This window comes from Chionomys nivalis, chromosome 7 (genome assembly GCF_950005125.1).
Source record: "Chionomys nivalis chromosome 7, mChiNiv1.1, whole genome shotgun sequence".
NCBI classification, from domain to species: domain Eukaryota; kingdom Metazoa; phylum Chordata; class Mammalia; order Rodentia; family Cricetidae; genus Chionomys; species Chionomys nivalis.
Window position 1 is genome coordinate 33,307,676 of NC_080092.1, and position 14,146 is coordinate 33,321,821.

Here is a 14,146-nt window from a genome sequence, read left to right on the forward strand (position 1 = left end):
AGCAGAGTCAGGACGGGGTTGTCTGTGAGACCTGGTGGGCATTAGTGTGCTAAGCTGCCATGACTAAGCACCACTGGCTGGGTGGCTTGAGTAGCAGGAATGGATTTTCTCCTAACTCTGGCGACCAGAAGTCTGGCCTCACGGTGTTGACAGGGCTGGTCTCTTCTGAGGCTGCTCTTGGCTTGCACATGGGTGTTGTTGCTGTATCTGCCTGTCAGCTTCCCGCATTGTGTGTCTGTGTCTTAGTCCCCTCTTATTAGGACACTGACCTCTTGGGTCAGGGTCTATTCTTGTGTCCACTTCATTTTACCTCAATTATCTCTCAAATTTTCGGTCTCAGGCACATTCTGAGCTACTGGGGATCAGGACTTCATCATAGAAATTTGATGGGAACACCAGTTAGCCCATGACATCATCAAATTCAAGTTTGATGTGTGAAAGGTGTGTTCATCTCAAAGCATTGCGACATGATATGTCATCTATAGAGGTTATGCTCCAAAACTGTGTAATTGATTTACAGAAAACACATGTTTTTACATGTATACATGCATGTAAAGGTGTGAATGCATGTGTGTGTGTGTTTGCGCGCACACACATGCTGGAGACTGATGTCAGCTGCCTTCCTCAGTTTACTCTCTATATGTTTTTAAATTAAAATTAGATTTCAGGCCATCAAGATGGCTCTGAGTGGGTAAAAAAAATACATTTCTTTGTTTATAACTAGCAAGAATTTATTCTCTTCTATCATGTGTGTCTCAGGCTAATCATCAAACTACGTAACCACCTTTCTCCGCTGACAAGCTTTCTCCTGATCAGGTTAGGTTAGAGACCTCAAACCCTAGAGGCCATCTTGTCTCCTCCCCGGTGCTGGGATTCCCATCTCACGCCTTCATTCCTGGGTTTTCGTGAGCTCTGGGGAACCAAAGCCAAGTCTTCATCCTTGCAGGGCAAACATTTTACCCCCTGGGTCACCTCCTCTGGTTCTAGTGTTTTAAGTAAACTTTATAATTTCATGTTCAGCCACACTCATAACTGTCCTCAGCCACTGCTCAGGATCTACCTGCTTGGATGCAGATGCTGTGGTGAGCTGGGAGCAGAGAGCGGATGCTTAGTTTTAGGCAGGGTCTGACAAGTGCCTGAGACCGTAGAGACCCTGACTGGCATGTAGAGGAGGCTTAGCCTGTCTATCTCCCAGCAGCCTGAGGGGTCTCCTCATGCAGCCAAAAGCTGTCGTAGAAAGGCTCTATCCAGCAGGAGGGCCTCAGAAGGGATCTCTTCCTGTCAGCTCCATGTGAGGAACCCTCACAGTGGGTCCAATGGGACATGATGCGTGCCCAGCAAAGCGAATGAATAGGAACACGAACGGAGGGTTCCCAAGGAACTGGGTTTTGTTTGTAGACCACCCCTTTCAATACATTAGCATGCACTTTGAAACAGGCAGTCTTCAGGAAATCTGCCTGCTCATGTGGTTTGGAAGAGAGTGGCTCGGCGAGCTGATGGGAGTCACTGATTAAAGCCACATTCCTTCCAGAAGAGTCTGGCAGCTCTGCCAAACGCCTGGGCCAGCCCAGCGGCTCTCCAGTTCCTGTTTGCCTTTGTAGGGAGGTTTTACCTGTTACTGGGGGTTGCGGGGGAGTGGGTACCTGAAGCTCAGTGAGATGCTCATTGACCCCAGAACACCTGCCTACGGTCCCCCAAATCACCCAAGCCTTTGGAAGTGAGGACCTAGAACTTTTTCATTGTTATTTGCCTTCATTTGTGATTGACCTACAAGGATGTTCACTTAAGTTATATAACTTGATACATTTAGATACATTTGCAGGCTTGGGACCTTTCCAACAATCAAGTTCTTGCCTATAGCTGTTGCCCTCCAAATTTCTTCATGCTTGCTTGATGTTTCTTCTTTCCATCCCTCTGCCAGCCCATCAAGAATCACTGAATTTCTGTAACTTTTGATTAGGTTTAGTTCTTTTTTTTTTTAAAAAAAAAAAAAAAACCACTTCTTTATTTAGTATGTATATGATGTGTGTGGGTGCATGGGCATGTTGAAGTCAAAGGACAACTTGCAGGGGTGGGATCTGTCCTTCCACCTTGTAGGTCCTGGGGACTGAGCTCAGGGTGTTATGCTGGACCGCAGACACCTTTCCTTAAGGAGCCATCTTGCCAGCTCTTGTTTTGGTTTGTATTTTGAGACAGGATCTTACACCATAGCCCAGGCTAGCCTCAACTCATATGTAGCCCGGTCTGGCTTCCAGCCCACTGTGATCTTCCTGCCTGTGTGCTGGGATTAGAAGTGTGAGCCATCACGTCTAGCCAGGACGTCACTCTTTAAACCAGGTTGACCTAGGACTTTCTATGTAGCCTGGAGTGGACTTGAACTCATGGCAATGCTCTAGGCCTAGCCTCCTGAGTGCTGGTACTAGACACCTCCTACCACCCCTGGCTCACAGGTTAAGAAACTACTGAATTGTTCAGAGCTGTTTCACCTCACATTTTGTTTTGTTTTTGTTTATTTGTTGGTTTGTTTTTTGAGATGGTTTCTCTGTGTAACAGCCCTGGCTGTTCTGGAACTCACTTTGTAGACCAAGCTGGCTTCAAATTCATAGAGATCCACCTGCCTCTGCCTCCTGAGTGCTGGATTAAAGGCGTGCGCCACCATCACCTGGCTCACTTCACATACTTGTCAACAGTGTGTGAGAATTTGGAGAACCGCATCCTATATGCTCCCTCCACCCACTACTTTTCAAGACTTTCTCCTTATTATTGATCTGAAGCAATCTGATTGTGATATTTTTTGTTGTAATTGTTTTTGTTTTGAGACAGGATGCAACTCTAGCTCATGCTGATAATCCTCCTGCCTCAGCTTCTCACATGCTGGGATTACAGACATGAGTCACCACACCTAGCTAGCAACCCCCCACCTAGTATGTGTGTGTGTGCATGTGTACGTGTGTGTGTGTGCATATGTGCATGTGGGTGTGTGGTACACGTGTGGTACAGAGGTCAGAGGCTAACATTTGAGAGTCTGTTCTCTCCTTCCACCGTGAGTTCCAGGGATCAAACGCAAGTTGTCAGCCCTGTTCAGCAAGCATTTTTGCCTGCTGAGCCATCTTGCCGTCCTCCAGCTACAGACTCTCTTTGTGTTCTATTGAGATTCTTGGATAAATGGGTTTGTAGCTTCCATCAAATTAGAAAACGTTCTCAAACATTGCCTCCTCGAATGTTTCTTTCTACTCTCGTCTCCTCCCGTGGCCCCACTCCATGTAGTTAGCCTCCCGAAGCCCCACAGTCCCTGCCTCTCTTCTCTGTTTTCCTTTTTCAAGAACTTCTTTCTGTGTGCAGTGCGAATGCTTTCTATTATCCCTAGCTTCACTGGTCTTCTCTTTTGCAGTTAATCTGCCATTAATTCCCCCATCGTGTTCTTCATCTCAGACATGGCCATTTTCACCTCCAGGATTCTGATTTGGTTCTTTGTGACGTCTTTGGTGTTCCCCTTCTGGAACACATGCACACAGTTGCAGTAGCTGTCTTATGTCTTCGTGCTATTTCCAACATCTGTGGCCGTTGTGGAGTTTTGATTAATTGATTTTTCTCATCCTGGACCCCATTTTTCTGGTGGTAATTTCTATTGAGTGGTGGAGTTCCAAAGTTCCTATAAATATTCATGATTTTCGCTGTTATAGCTCAAGATGGAGCTTCAGGGGCTGAGAGTGGAGCTCGATGATTGTGTGTTTAAATTACATTTTAGTATATGCATGTGTGTTCATGTGTGTGTGTCTGTGTATCTGTGTCTGCGTGTGTGTGTCTGTGTGTAAGGGGGTTCATGTTCCATGGCACATGTATGGAAGTCAGAGGAAAACTTCCTGGAGTCAGTTTTCTCCTTCTATCATGTGAGTCCCAGGGTTGGACTCAAGTTATCAGGATTGGGAGCATGTCCCTTTACCTACTAAGCCATCTTGGGCCGATAGCTCAGTCTGAGGAGAGCTTGCCAAGCATGTATGAGACAATCCCCAACACTGCGTAAATTGAATCGCATGGATTGTGTCAGTAATTCCAGCTCTTGAGAGGCAGAGGCAGGGAGACAGGAAGGTCAAGGTCATCCTCAGTCACGGAGGGAAATCAAGGCCAGCATGGACTAGAGAGCCTGTCTCAAAACAAGCAAGGAAAAATAACCTTTAAAAAAAATTAAGAAATGTAGCTCAGTTTCCAACAGAGAGAATTCGTTGTTGTGGCAACATAGGAGTGCACACAGATGTGAATGGCATGTGACAGCTGTTCAGTGTGGCCCTCGGTAACATGTGCTGCGCATGCCACCGTAGGCATGCTCACGTCAGTATCACCACAGACACGTATGTAAGATGTGTGCTGTGACCATAGCGATGATGTCACTATACGGGTGGGATGTTTTTGCTCCATTGCAATGTTACAGGAACATTTGTGTGTGCCACTGTGGCACACAGTGTAACCCGAGCTTGATCGTCCCCTCTTGCTGAGGCAGGACCCTCCAGGTACCTTTTGTGGCATATTTTGGAGAGCTGGTGTCCACTCCTGGACACGGTGTCCTTTGATTCCGAGTGATTCCCTAGCTGCTGTTCCCTGTAGTCCTTTCTAATAGTTCTCCTGACCCCGCTTCTACTCACTGGGACTGTCCTTACTACCCGGATGGGCCCTCGGCAGATCTCTGTGGCTGTCTCATGGGCAGCGAGCCTCTGGGGCTGTCTCACAGAATGGACATGGTCCTCCCAGTGATGGCTTTGGCTCTGAACTAGGCGCTTCTGGCTTTGTTTGTTCCTAGCCTCCTTCTTGGATAGGAATAAACCTGCCCCTCGTTACCCCAAGTTTATGTGCTTTTTTATTCAGCTCTAATATGCATGAAGAACACTTTCAGCGCTGTTCATCTGCAGCCCTGTGAGAAACAGCTTAGCCGACCAGAGCACATGGTTTGGGTATCATCTCTTTTGTCTTTACAATTTGCAAAGTAGCTGGTGCCAGCCACAGCCCTCACCTTCTCCAAGGTCCTAACATACAATAATTCAACTTTCCTCATGGTTTTGCTTTCCGTGACTCAAGTTGCCCGTGACTAATGGCAGTCTAAATATAATGAGTATTTAAAAAAAAAACCTCCAGAAACAAACGGCTCCTACATTTCCAGCTGCGTGCTGCTTGGGTAAAGTGGTGAAATCTCACACCATCCACTGATTCTAGGATATGAATCGTGCTTTCCTCCACTGCATCTACGCCGTACGTGCTACCCACCTGGAATTTTCGGGGCTCGATGACCTAGAATCACCTGAAGCACACGGTTGTCCTCCTGAGGAAGCGTCTGAAGGTCACTAGTACCCTAACTCTGTGTCACAATGCCTGTATCACTCTCCTTGGCAGTCTCATCACGTAGGCAAGGTATCATGTCATGTAGACAGTATCCCGAAAACGACAGGACAGCACAGCCCAGTGTTCTGAGAGAGCACAGCACTTTCAACACGCTTTGTTACAGGATGTTGCTATAGTTCTCCTGCTTTATTGTTAGTTATTATGAGTCTTTTCTATCCGGTGAACTTTACAAGTGTGTGCAGAAAACTATTGTTTCTGTGGGATTTGGTACTGTTTGCAGTATTTGGCATCCACAAGGCTCGTGGCATGAATCCCTGCAGAAGAGGGAGGACCTCGGAGCCACAGTGATATAGTTAGATTCGCTGGTCACTGCCTGTGATCTGTCTTGGGATCCTCTGGCTTCTTGGGTGCCTTCTGATTTTAGTTGTGTCCAGCCATTAAAGCCCGTGCTCTCTGATGTTCAGCCCTATGCTTTTAACCAGTACAAAATCACGTTCACCCATGGTCCAGACAGACAGACTCAACAACCTATGTAACCTGTACTCAGTGTCTTCCGCTCAGCCAGACTTTCTCAAGCATAGACCTGGTTTCTATCAGAATAGCTTTTGGGGGCGTGTGTGTGTATGTGTGGGTATATACTCAGAGGCATGTGTGTGTGAGCACAGCTGCATGGGTGTGCATGCATGCACACCCTGGTTTTTTGAGACACACATTGGGACCTGGGGCCCATTGATTTGTCCAGACTGGCTTCCCAACAAGCTCTGGGAACCTGCCTGTCTCTGCTTTCCCAGTACTACACTGAAAGCATGTACTAGAACTGCACCTAGCTTTTTATATGGATGCGGGGATTGAACTCAGGTATTCATGCTTGCATAGTAAGCATTTTATCAACTGAACTGAACTTGCCCCACGACTCCCAGGGCCCGGCTTTTGGGAGACATGAAAATTGCTTGGAAGCAGCCGAAGTCATCTTGCTTTGGCTTGGAGTCAGGTGGTTCTACGGTTTGGATCTAGGTCAGACACCTTTCTCCTAGTCTCATTTCCCCATCCGTAGGTGTGACCGGGAGGCTTGAAGACAATTGGTACAGTGCCTGCCGCATACAAATCTTCAGTCATGATGGCACTTCAGTGCTGCCGTCACCGTCAGCGTCAGCAGCTTCTCCGTGTTTGGAGTGGTGGGGAAACGCTGCACCCTCATTGGTGCTAGCAGTGATGGGACCTGTATATATCTCTCCTCTTGAAGGAGAAATGGGGGCAAAAAATATGTGGCAATGTGGTTTGGTCCCAGGTGGGCCTTCATTCTGCTGTTTGTGGAACCTGTGTTCCACCTGAACCAACCCTGCAGTGGACTGACATCTTTCTTTAAAAGAAAAAAAAAAAAAGACCCTTCAGTTGAATATGATGGCACTCACCTGTAATCCCAGCACTTGGGAGGGGGAAGCAGGAGGATTGGGAGTTCAAAGTCAGCCTCACCTACATGGCAACTTTGAGGCCTGGATTATCCAAAATTCTGTCTCAGAAAAGAAATTGACTGAGCACTGTAGCAAACGCCTTTCTTCCCACACTCAGGGCAGGGGCAGGAGGAGTCTCGTGAGGTCCAGGCTAGCCTGATCTACACATCGAGTTCCAAGCTGACGTTGCTATATAGTGAGACCCAGTCTCCAAAGAAAGCACCCACAGGGCAGTCTCGGAAGCCCTGCTTGGCTCTTGTGCTTCTTTGAAAGTTTTTCTTTTCTTCTGAGAGGACTACACCAGAACAACACAGAACTTCTAACACTTGGTTTTTTTTTTTTCACTGTTGAGGATAGAACAGTATGCTTGGTAAATAGTCTACTACTGAATATCCCTAGAATAGAATAATGTGTGGGGCGTGCATGTGTGTGTGTGTGTGTGCGCGCACGCGCGCACGCAAGTGGTGTGCATATCTGTGTGTGTGAATATGCATGTATTCACATGTGTTCTCATGCATGTGGAAGTCAGATTGACAGCAGGTACCCCCACTTTAGGTATTGATGCAGTCTCTTGAAGCCACGGGTTGCCACTCCAGTTAGTCTAGCTCTCCCACTTGCGACCTCCCTCCCCGCCGCGCCCCCATCTACCCTTGAGCTGAGGTTACAGGTGGACCGCCGTGTCCACCCAGCATTTATGCGATGCTCTGAACTCCAGTCCTCATCCGTGCATGCCAAGTGCAGCTGAACTGTCTGCCCAGATCCAGAATTAACCCTTTAAATAAGCACGCCACTGCAGTCTTGGTTCGGTTGTTTGGATGCTACTTAGGCCGTGTTATAAACTTGATTCCTTGCTACACTCGTCTTCCTCATGCTGTTTCTTGACTGTAATGGCTTTATCAAGGGAATCTCCATTCTTTCCTAATACCCAAAAATACTTTTTTTTTCTTTTGTTGATTTACTTCTTGGGATTTATTTTGGAGAAAAGTCCCTAGAGTAGGGATTTTCAGCCAAAAGATAGGAATGTTTTATAGATTCATTTACGGCATTTCATCGAAATGAATCATTGCACACTTTTACTATTGTTTTCGTTTTAACTCAGAACTGGGGTCTCACTGTGTAGTCCAGGCTGGTCTAGAATTCCTGGATTCAAGCAATCTTCCTGCCTCATACCCCAGAAGAGCAGAGTAGCTGGGACTATGTGTGTATGCCACATTCAGCTCAATTCTTTTTTTAAAAAAATATTTTTATGATTTTAAAGTGTGTGTGTGTGTGTGTACAGGTGAGTACAGGTGAGTACAGGTACCTTGCAAGAATCAAATGTTCCTGGAGCTGGAGTTAGAGGTGGTTGTGACTGCCTGACATGGTTACTGGGAATCAAACTTAGGTCCTCTAGAAAAGCAGTACATGCTCCTAACCAAGGAGCCATTTCTCCAACCCCATAAACTCATTGTTTTCTTGTGTACTGATCTGTGGTTCCCATCTATTCAAAACCATTTGAGATGTGAGCAGACGTTTTGAGCTCTTACATGCCATTAATAAATACATCAACAGATCACAGTGGGAAATTGAGGTTTTCCCTTATTCATTGTCCCCTTGTGAGTTGCCTCTCTGTTTTCCTCTCCGGGCTTCTGGAGAGGAACACTCCCAAAGCTTCTTGCCTGTTCTCAGAAGTTCATCCTTTATTTGCTGTGCAAGGAAGGCGGTGTTTGCGTGTGGAAACCCAGGACAGTATTGTAGGCAGATGCTGGGGTGCGGCCAGAAAACGGAACGTAAAGAGTCGAGGCCTTTAAATCGTGTTTTAGAAGTCTGGACACAAAAGAGTCTCTTAGAATTTAGAAAGAAAAAAGCATAAAGATTTTGGGATTGGGTTTCTAACTCAAACATTTCCTGTGGAGTTCAGCTGTGTTTTCAAACTCCTCGATGGGGAAGGGCTGGAGTTGAGGGAAGGAGGGAGGGGGAAGGGAGGGAGGGAGGGAGGGAGGGAGGGGGAAGGGAAGGAGGGAGGGGAGGGGGCAGAACCCCCAAATAAACTGCATGTTCATGACCTATTGAGAAAAACAAATGTGTACAGAATAAAACACAACACAAAAACTCAACCCCAGTGACCTGGGATACTCCTGGTAGCCTTAGCCAGGAGTGCTTTTCTCTCATGTGTAATTCCCACGTGGGTTTTTATTTTAAAATGAGCATAGCTTTAAAGTCATCGTGTGCCCCTCAGCCCTTGCCCTGTAAGAGAGCAATCCAGGTGCGACCCGCGTTGTTAAAAGGTCATCTCCAACATCAGATGCTTTGTTCAGAAGGGAATGAAGACCTGCTGTTACGTCTAGCTTAGAGAGCTGCCTGCACAGAGCTACTGCGGCTAAAGGATTCTTTCCTTTTGGAAACTACTGTAAAGTGTCTGCAGAGACTGCGGGAAAAGAGTCCTGAGGTCCTGCCCAGGCCTGCAGTTTCCGTGCGGGCTCACTCCTCACTCAATAGGGATAGCAGGGGATGTTCCAGTACAAAGACCCTGATGGAGCAGGCCTCCTGCTAAGGGATAGGGCTTCTGGGGGTTGGGCCTGGGTCACAGGGGCTAGCGTGGGTACTCTAGACTAGAGCAGAAGTTTAGGTCCAGAGGGAGCTGAGAATCTGATGCCCGGAGACCAGGATCTGATGCCTGGGGCAGACTGAGGGCCTTGGGAGATCAGGGAGGTGGACTGAGGATAAAGCTGCCACACTCGAGTGCTCCTTGGCTGTCCTGGTGCTGTGTGATGTCCATGGCCTGCCCAGCGTCCCTCCTCTCCCTTGCTGATATTTGCCCTTAACTTCAACTGCTCCAACTCAGCCTTCTGAGGAGGAGGTTTGGGGATAGCTTCCAGACCACTGAGAATGTTCCTAATAGGTTTAGACTCAGACTGTTGGTCCTGGGCTGTTCCAGCCAGAGGCACCTTGGGCTTGGCTGGGACCCTATGTTCTGTGAAATCCCAGCTTGGTACTGTTAAAGAAGAAAGGTTTGGGGGCTGCAGAGATAGACCACTGGATGAAGAGCCTGCTATGAAAGCATCAGGCTGGATCTCTATCACCCATGCAAAGGAGTCTGGGGTGGCATCCATACCCCTAACTTCAGCACCAAGGTGGGAGGTCCCCGAGGCTCCCCGGCAAGCTGGTCCAATCAAAATATTGAGTTGCTTTTTCAGTGAGAAAATTAAAGCAAAGATACCTGGTTTTATCCTCTGGTTTCTATACATACACACATGTGTGCAACACACACACACATGTACACAAACACCAAACACACACACAAAGAAGGGGTCCTTGTTAAAGCATGGCAGCAACAATTCAAAATAAGGCACAGTGAGGGGGTTTTATAGCCAAGGACCAGGGTGGGCAGTCAGTAGAGCAAGTAGTACCAAAGGTGAACTCTGCCTGAACTTGCCAGACAGGAAGAGGACTTTTGCTGAAGACAGGCCAAGGTGCGCAGACATCACCTGGAAGCTGTTGGAGCCTGAGGAACCTCACCAGGATTCCGGAATGGTCAGATACTAAGGCTGGGGGCGGGGGTTGCTAAACTGACTCCAGAGTGTTCATGGCTAGCTCTGAATTTTACAAGGACGCACAAAACAGACCCAAGAGAAGGCCCAGAAGCTTGGGTTTGTTTGATCAATCAGAGAACCTTGTCGTCCACCCCTTGCTCCCCTTTCACTTCCTGTAGAGCAGAATTAAAAGTTATCTCTCAGAGTCAGGCACTGGTGGCACACGCCTTTAATCCCAGCACTCGGGAGGCAGAGGCAGGCGGATCTCTGTGAGTTTGAGGCCAGCCTGGTCTATAGAGGGAGTTCCAAGACAGCCAGGACTACACAGAGAAACCCTGTCTCGGAAAACAAAAATTACCTCTCAGGCTGGAAAGAGTACTCTTCAGTGGTGAGGCATGTATTTTTAGCATAAGTCTGGTTTCTATCCCCAACACCTCAAAAATATAAACAAATGAATAAATAAATAAATAAATAACTTTTTCCCCTTTAAAAAAAAAGATTTATTTTTAGTATGTGTATGTATTTGTTTGGTGTGTGCACCAAAGGTGAGCAGAGGTGTCTGAAGATCCCTTGGAGCAGGGGTTACAGGTGATTGTGAGTCTCCAGATGTGAGTCCTCTATAAGAGCAGCAAGCACTCTTAACCACAGAGCCATCTTTCCAGCTCCTAAATTTGCATCTTTATGTTTGAACCTGAAGCATCAATACTAATGCTGGTAAATACAACTCAAGTTAGCAGATCACTGCTTTTACTTTGTTGGCATTTAGGGTTCCTAACTAACCTCCTCCCACCTCAAAAGAAAGAAAAGAGTTAATACCTTTGTATCCTTTCAGGACTTGAGCCCTGGCTCATCTGGGATGAGAGGGTGGGCCAGCTTCTTCCAAGCTTACATCTCTCTTGGGACAACTTTTAATTCTGGCCCCAGAAGTTGTTCTGTGACTGGGTAGCTCAGTGGTGCAGCATGTGTTTAGCCGGCAGCAGGTTCTGGATTCAATTCCCAGCAACCAAAGACTTTCCGGGAGGTCAGCTCAGGCCATGAGCGCACCAGAGCTGTCCTTGTGAGTTGCCACAGCAGCATGCCATCCCTGTGGCATTTCTTTTCTTCTCTCCCATGTCCAGCACAGGGCTAGGCATGCATGGAGACTTTTGTTCAATTCTACTGAACCAAATTATCTAGGCCAAAGACCCCCTGGAAAGGAAGAAAAGAAAATGTCATAGTGAATTGGGCCAGGACCCCAAGACTATGGAAGAGAGGGTCTGTGGAGATTCCTGGATGAAGAGAGGACAGCTCTTGGGCACCCAGAGGACCAGTTTTAATCTATCCCTGCCCCAAAGTCTCTCCCATACACCTTCCTTTCAGCGACCCTTGCCTGGCAGGAAGCCACCTCTGCTGCTTCTCCTATTGTGCTTAAACATGGAGCCCAGCAGAAACGTGACATCCTCTGTTGAGGAGGCATCGGTGATATTCAGAATTGTTCAGTGTTTACTATAGCTTCTTCTCATTAGAATACCGCCTGTAGAATTTAATGACCTTTTCAGAAGTGTTCTGGAAAATACTGGAGACCCTTCAGCGCTGTTGTGGAATTTTCCACTTCTCTGTTCTGCAACTGACACTTCTCCCCCAACTTTTTGTCTTCTTGGTTCAGAAGTTGGATGGAGTCGCCAAGCTGCGGACAGTTCGGGAAGCCCCCTCCGAGTGCATCTGCCCCCCAGGTAGGTAATGCTCTCTTCCTTGCTGGCTCCTGACATTTGAAGGCCTGGCCCTTCTCTCTGCTGTGGTTGTAAAATGTTGAGGTCATTGTCAGTCAAGAGGATGGTCTGGTGCTCCAGGTTGTGGCCCTCTGGGTACCACCCTGGGACCTTTCCTACTTGGCTTCCCTTGGCAGCTGGTTTGTCAAAAACCCCAGCCATGTAGGCGAGTGGCTGGAGCGCCCAGCGGGTATTAAAGCTGGCTTCAAATAGGGATGAGAGGCGGGAAAGTAGCAGCCCCGCTGAATGAGTCTGCAGAATGAACCAGAGGAGCCACGTTCCCTGCTTATGATTGCTGTGTGCCAAGCTCTGATTGACATAGGGAGGGGACAATTGGCAAGCCTGCAGTTTGTTTTTGTTGCTGTTGCTTTGGGCAACGAAAGAGGATGAGACCAGGAAAGTAAATCTGGGGCATTTGGGTAATCAAGTCTCTGTTTTGCTGGTGTGGACTAGGAGGGCCATGGATAAAACCTGGACTTCTAAGTGCCCCAGTCATGTGGCTCAAATCCAGATGCATGGTGGGAATGAGACCATGGAGCACTGTATGACCACGACTAAGAGTTCGGTGTGGGGCTTCTGCCATGGGCTTTCAAGTTTAGACTGAGTCTTGCGTAGGATGCTGTGTGACCCAGGGAGGGTGAGGCTCACGGCAATGTGTCTCGTGTTGGAAGGGTTTTCTGTGTGTGTGTGTGTGTATATACGTTCATGCGTCTATGTACATGTATGTGGTGGCCAGAGGTTGGAGGTGGTGTCCTCTTTAGACACCGTGCACCTTCATTCTTGAGACAGGGTCTCTCACTGAACTTGAAGCTGTGCTGGCTAACCAGCAGCTCCAGGACCCACCTGTGTCTGCCTCCCCAGCGGTGGGATAACTGGGAGTGCTAACCCATAGAACTCTCTACATGGGATCCGAACTCAGGTCCTGTGCTGTACGGCTAGCACATCATCAGCTGAGCCATCTCCCCAGCCCTGAGCAGTGACTTCTGTAACTGGTACAGAGCAGGGGAGAGCTGAAATCCTTTTCCCCACAGCATCTCCCAGTTTACTCCAAGGTACCCAGAAACCATCAATGTCTCTGGGCTAGGGCTTCCTCTGCAAAGGCGGATCTGGTGAGAAATTCTGTCTCTGGACTCAGTGGAAGATTTTATGGTGGAGTTTGAGCCTTTAGCCGACACTGAGGTTCTGAAGAGAAAAAAAATAACGTGGCCTGTGGTGACATTTGGAGGTCAGGATTCAGAAATTAAACTTAAACAAGGGAAAATTTAGACCCACAAATGAGCTTTTGGATGACCTATAAGGTGTGTAAAATGAGGTTATCTTTCTTCCTTCTTTCATTTCAAGGGTTGTGTTCGGTGTAGTCCATCTACATGGGCTCTGATCTGTGAATTAACCTGGGATTTAGCCAAACGGGTTAAAAATATTCTGTCATTATTTCCTAACAACTATAATATACAGCTACTTGTATAATATAGGTCAGCTCTAGATGATTTAAATACATAGGAAGAAGTATATATCCTATGCAAATATAATGCATATGCAAATATAATAAAAATATGCATGTGAATACAGTGCTATTTTATATGAATGACTTTAGCACCCTATAGAGTGACAGGTTCATTGATGCACTCTTCCATGAATACCAAGGGGTCCTTTTACATTTGTGTGGTTTGTGTGAATATGTATGGGGTTTTTAAAGATCTTTTAAAATTAATGTGTGTGTGTGTGTGTGTGTGTGTTTGCATACTGGCACTGCAGACGCCAGAAGAGGGTATTACATCCCCTGGGGATAGAGTTATATGGGTTCTGGGACCCAAACTCTGGTCTTCTAGAACATTAGCAAGCGCTCACAACCACTGAGCCATTTCTCCAGCCCCTCTAAGTCTGTTTTTAAACCGGGAGGCACAGCCATTCATGAGACACAGTTTCAGACTTTGCAATCTTGCAATCAGCATTTTGGATTTCTAAACTCTTATAGAGTGGAATAAAAACAAATCCTGGGGTGAAAGTTTGATTATTGATATTTGTAGGTGTGGCCTACCGTAAGACTGTTGCCTGCCATGCTTGCTAACAGATATGGAAGAGAGACGGGGAGAAGAGGAGGAGG

General features: G+C 47.2%; 1 protein-coding gene across 1 annotated transcript in view; it reads left to right on the top strand.

The window, feature by feature from the left end:
• The window catches only part of Col23a1 (collagen type XXIII alpha 1 chain), a 289,084-nt gene that overhangs the window by 13,715 nt on the left and 261,223 nt on the right, over positions 1 to 14,146 (top strand). The window contains exon 2 of the mRNA XM_057775017.1: positions 11,940 to 12,006. Within this exon, the coding sequence (XP_057631000.1) occupies positions 11,940 to 12,006 (67 nt within the window). The remainder of the gene's footprint in view (positions 1 to 11,939; positions 12,007 to 14,146) is intronic.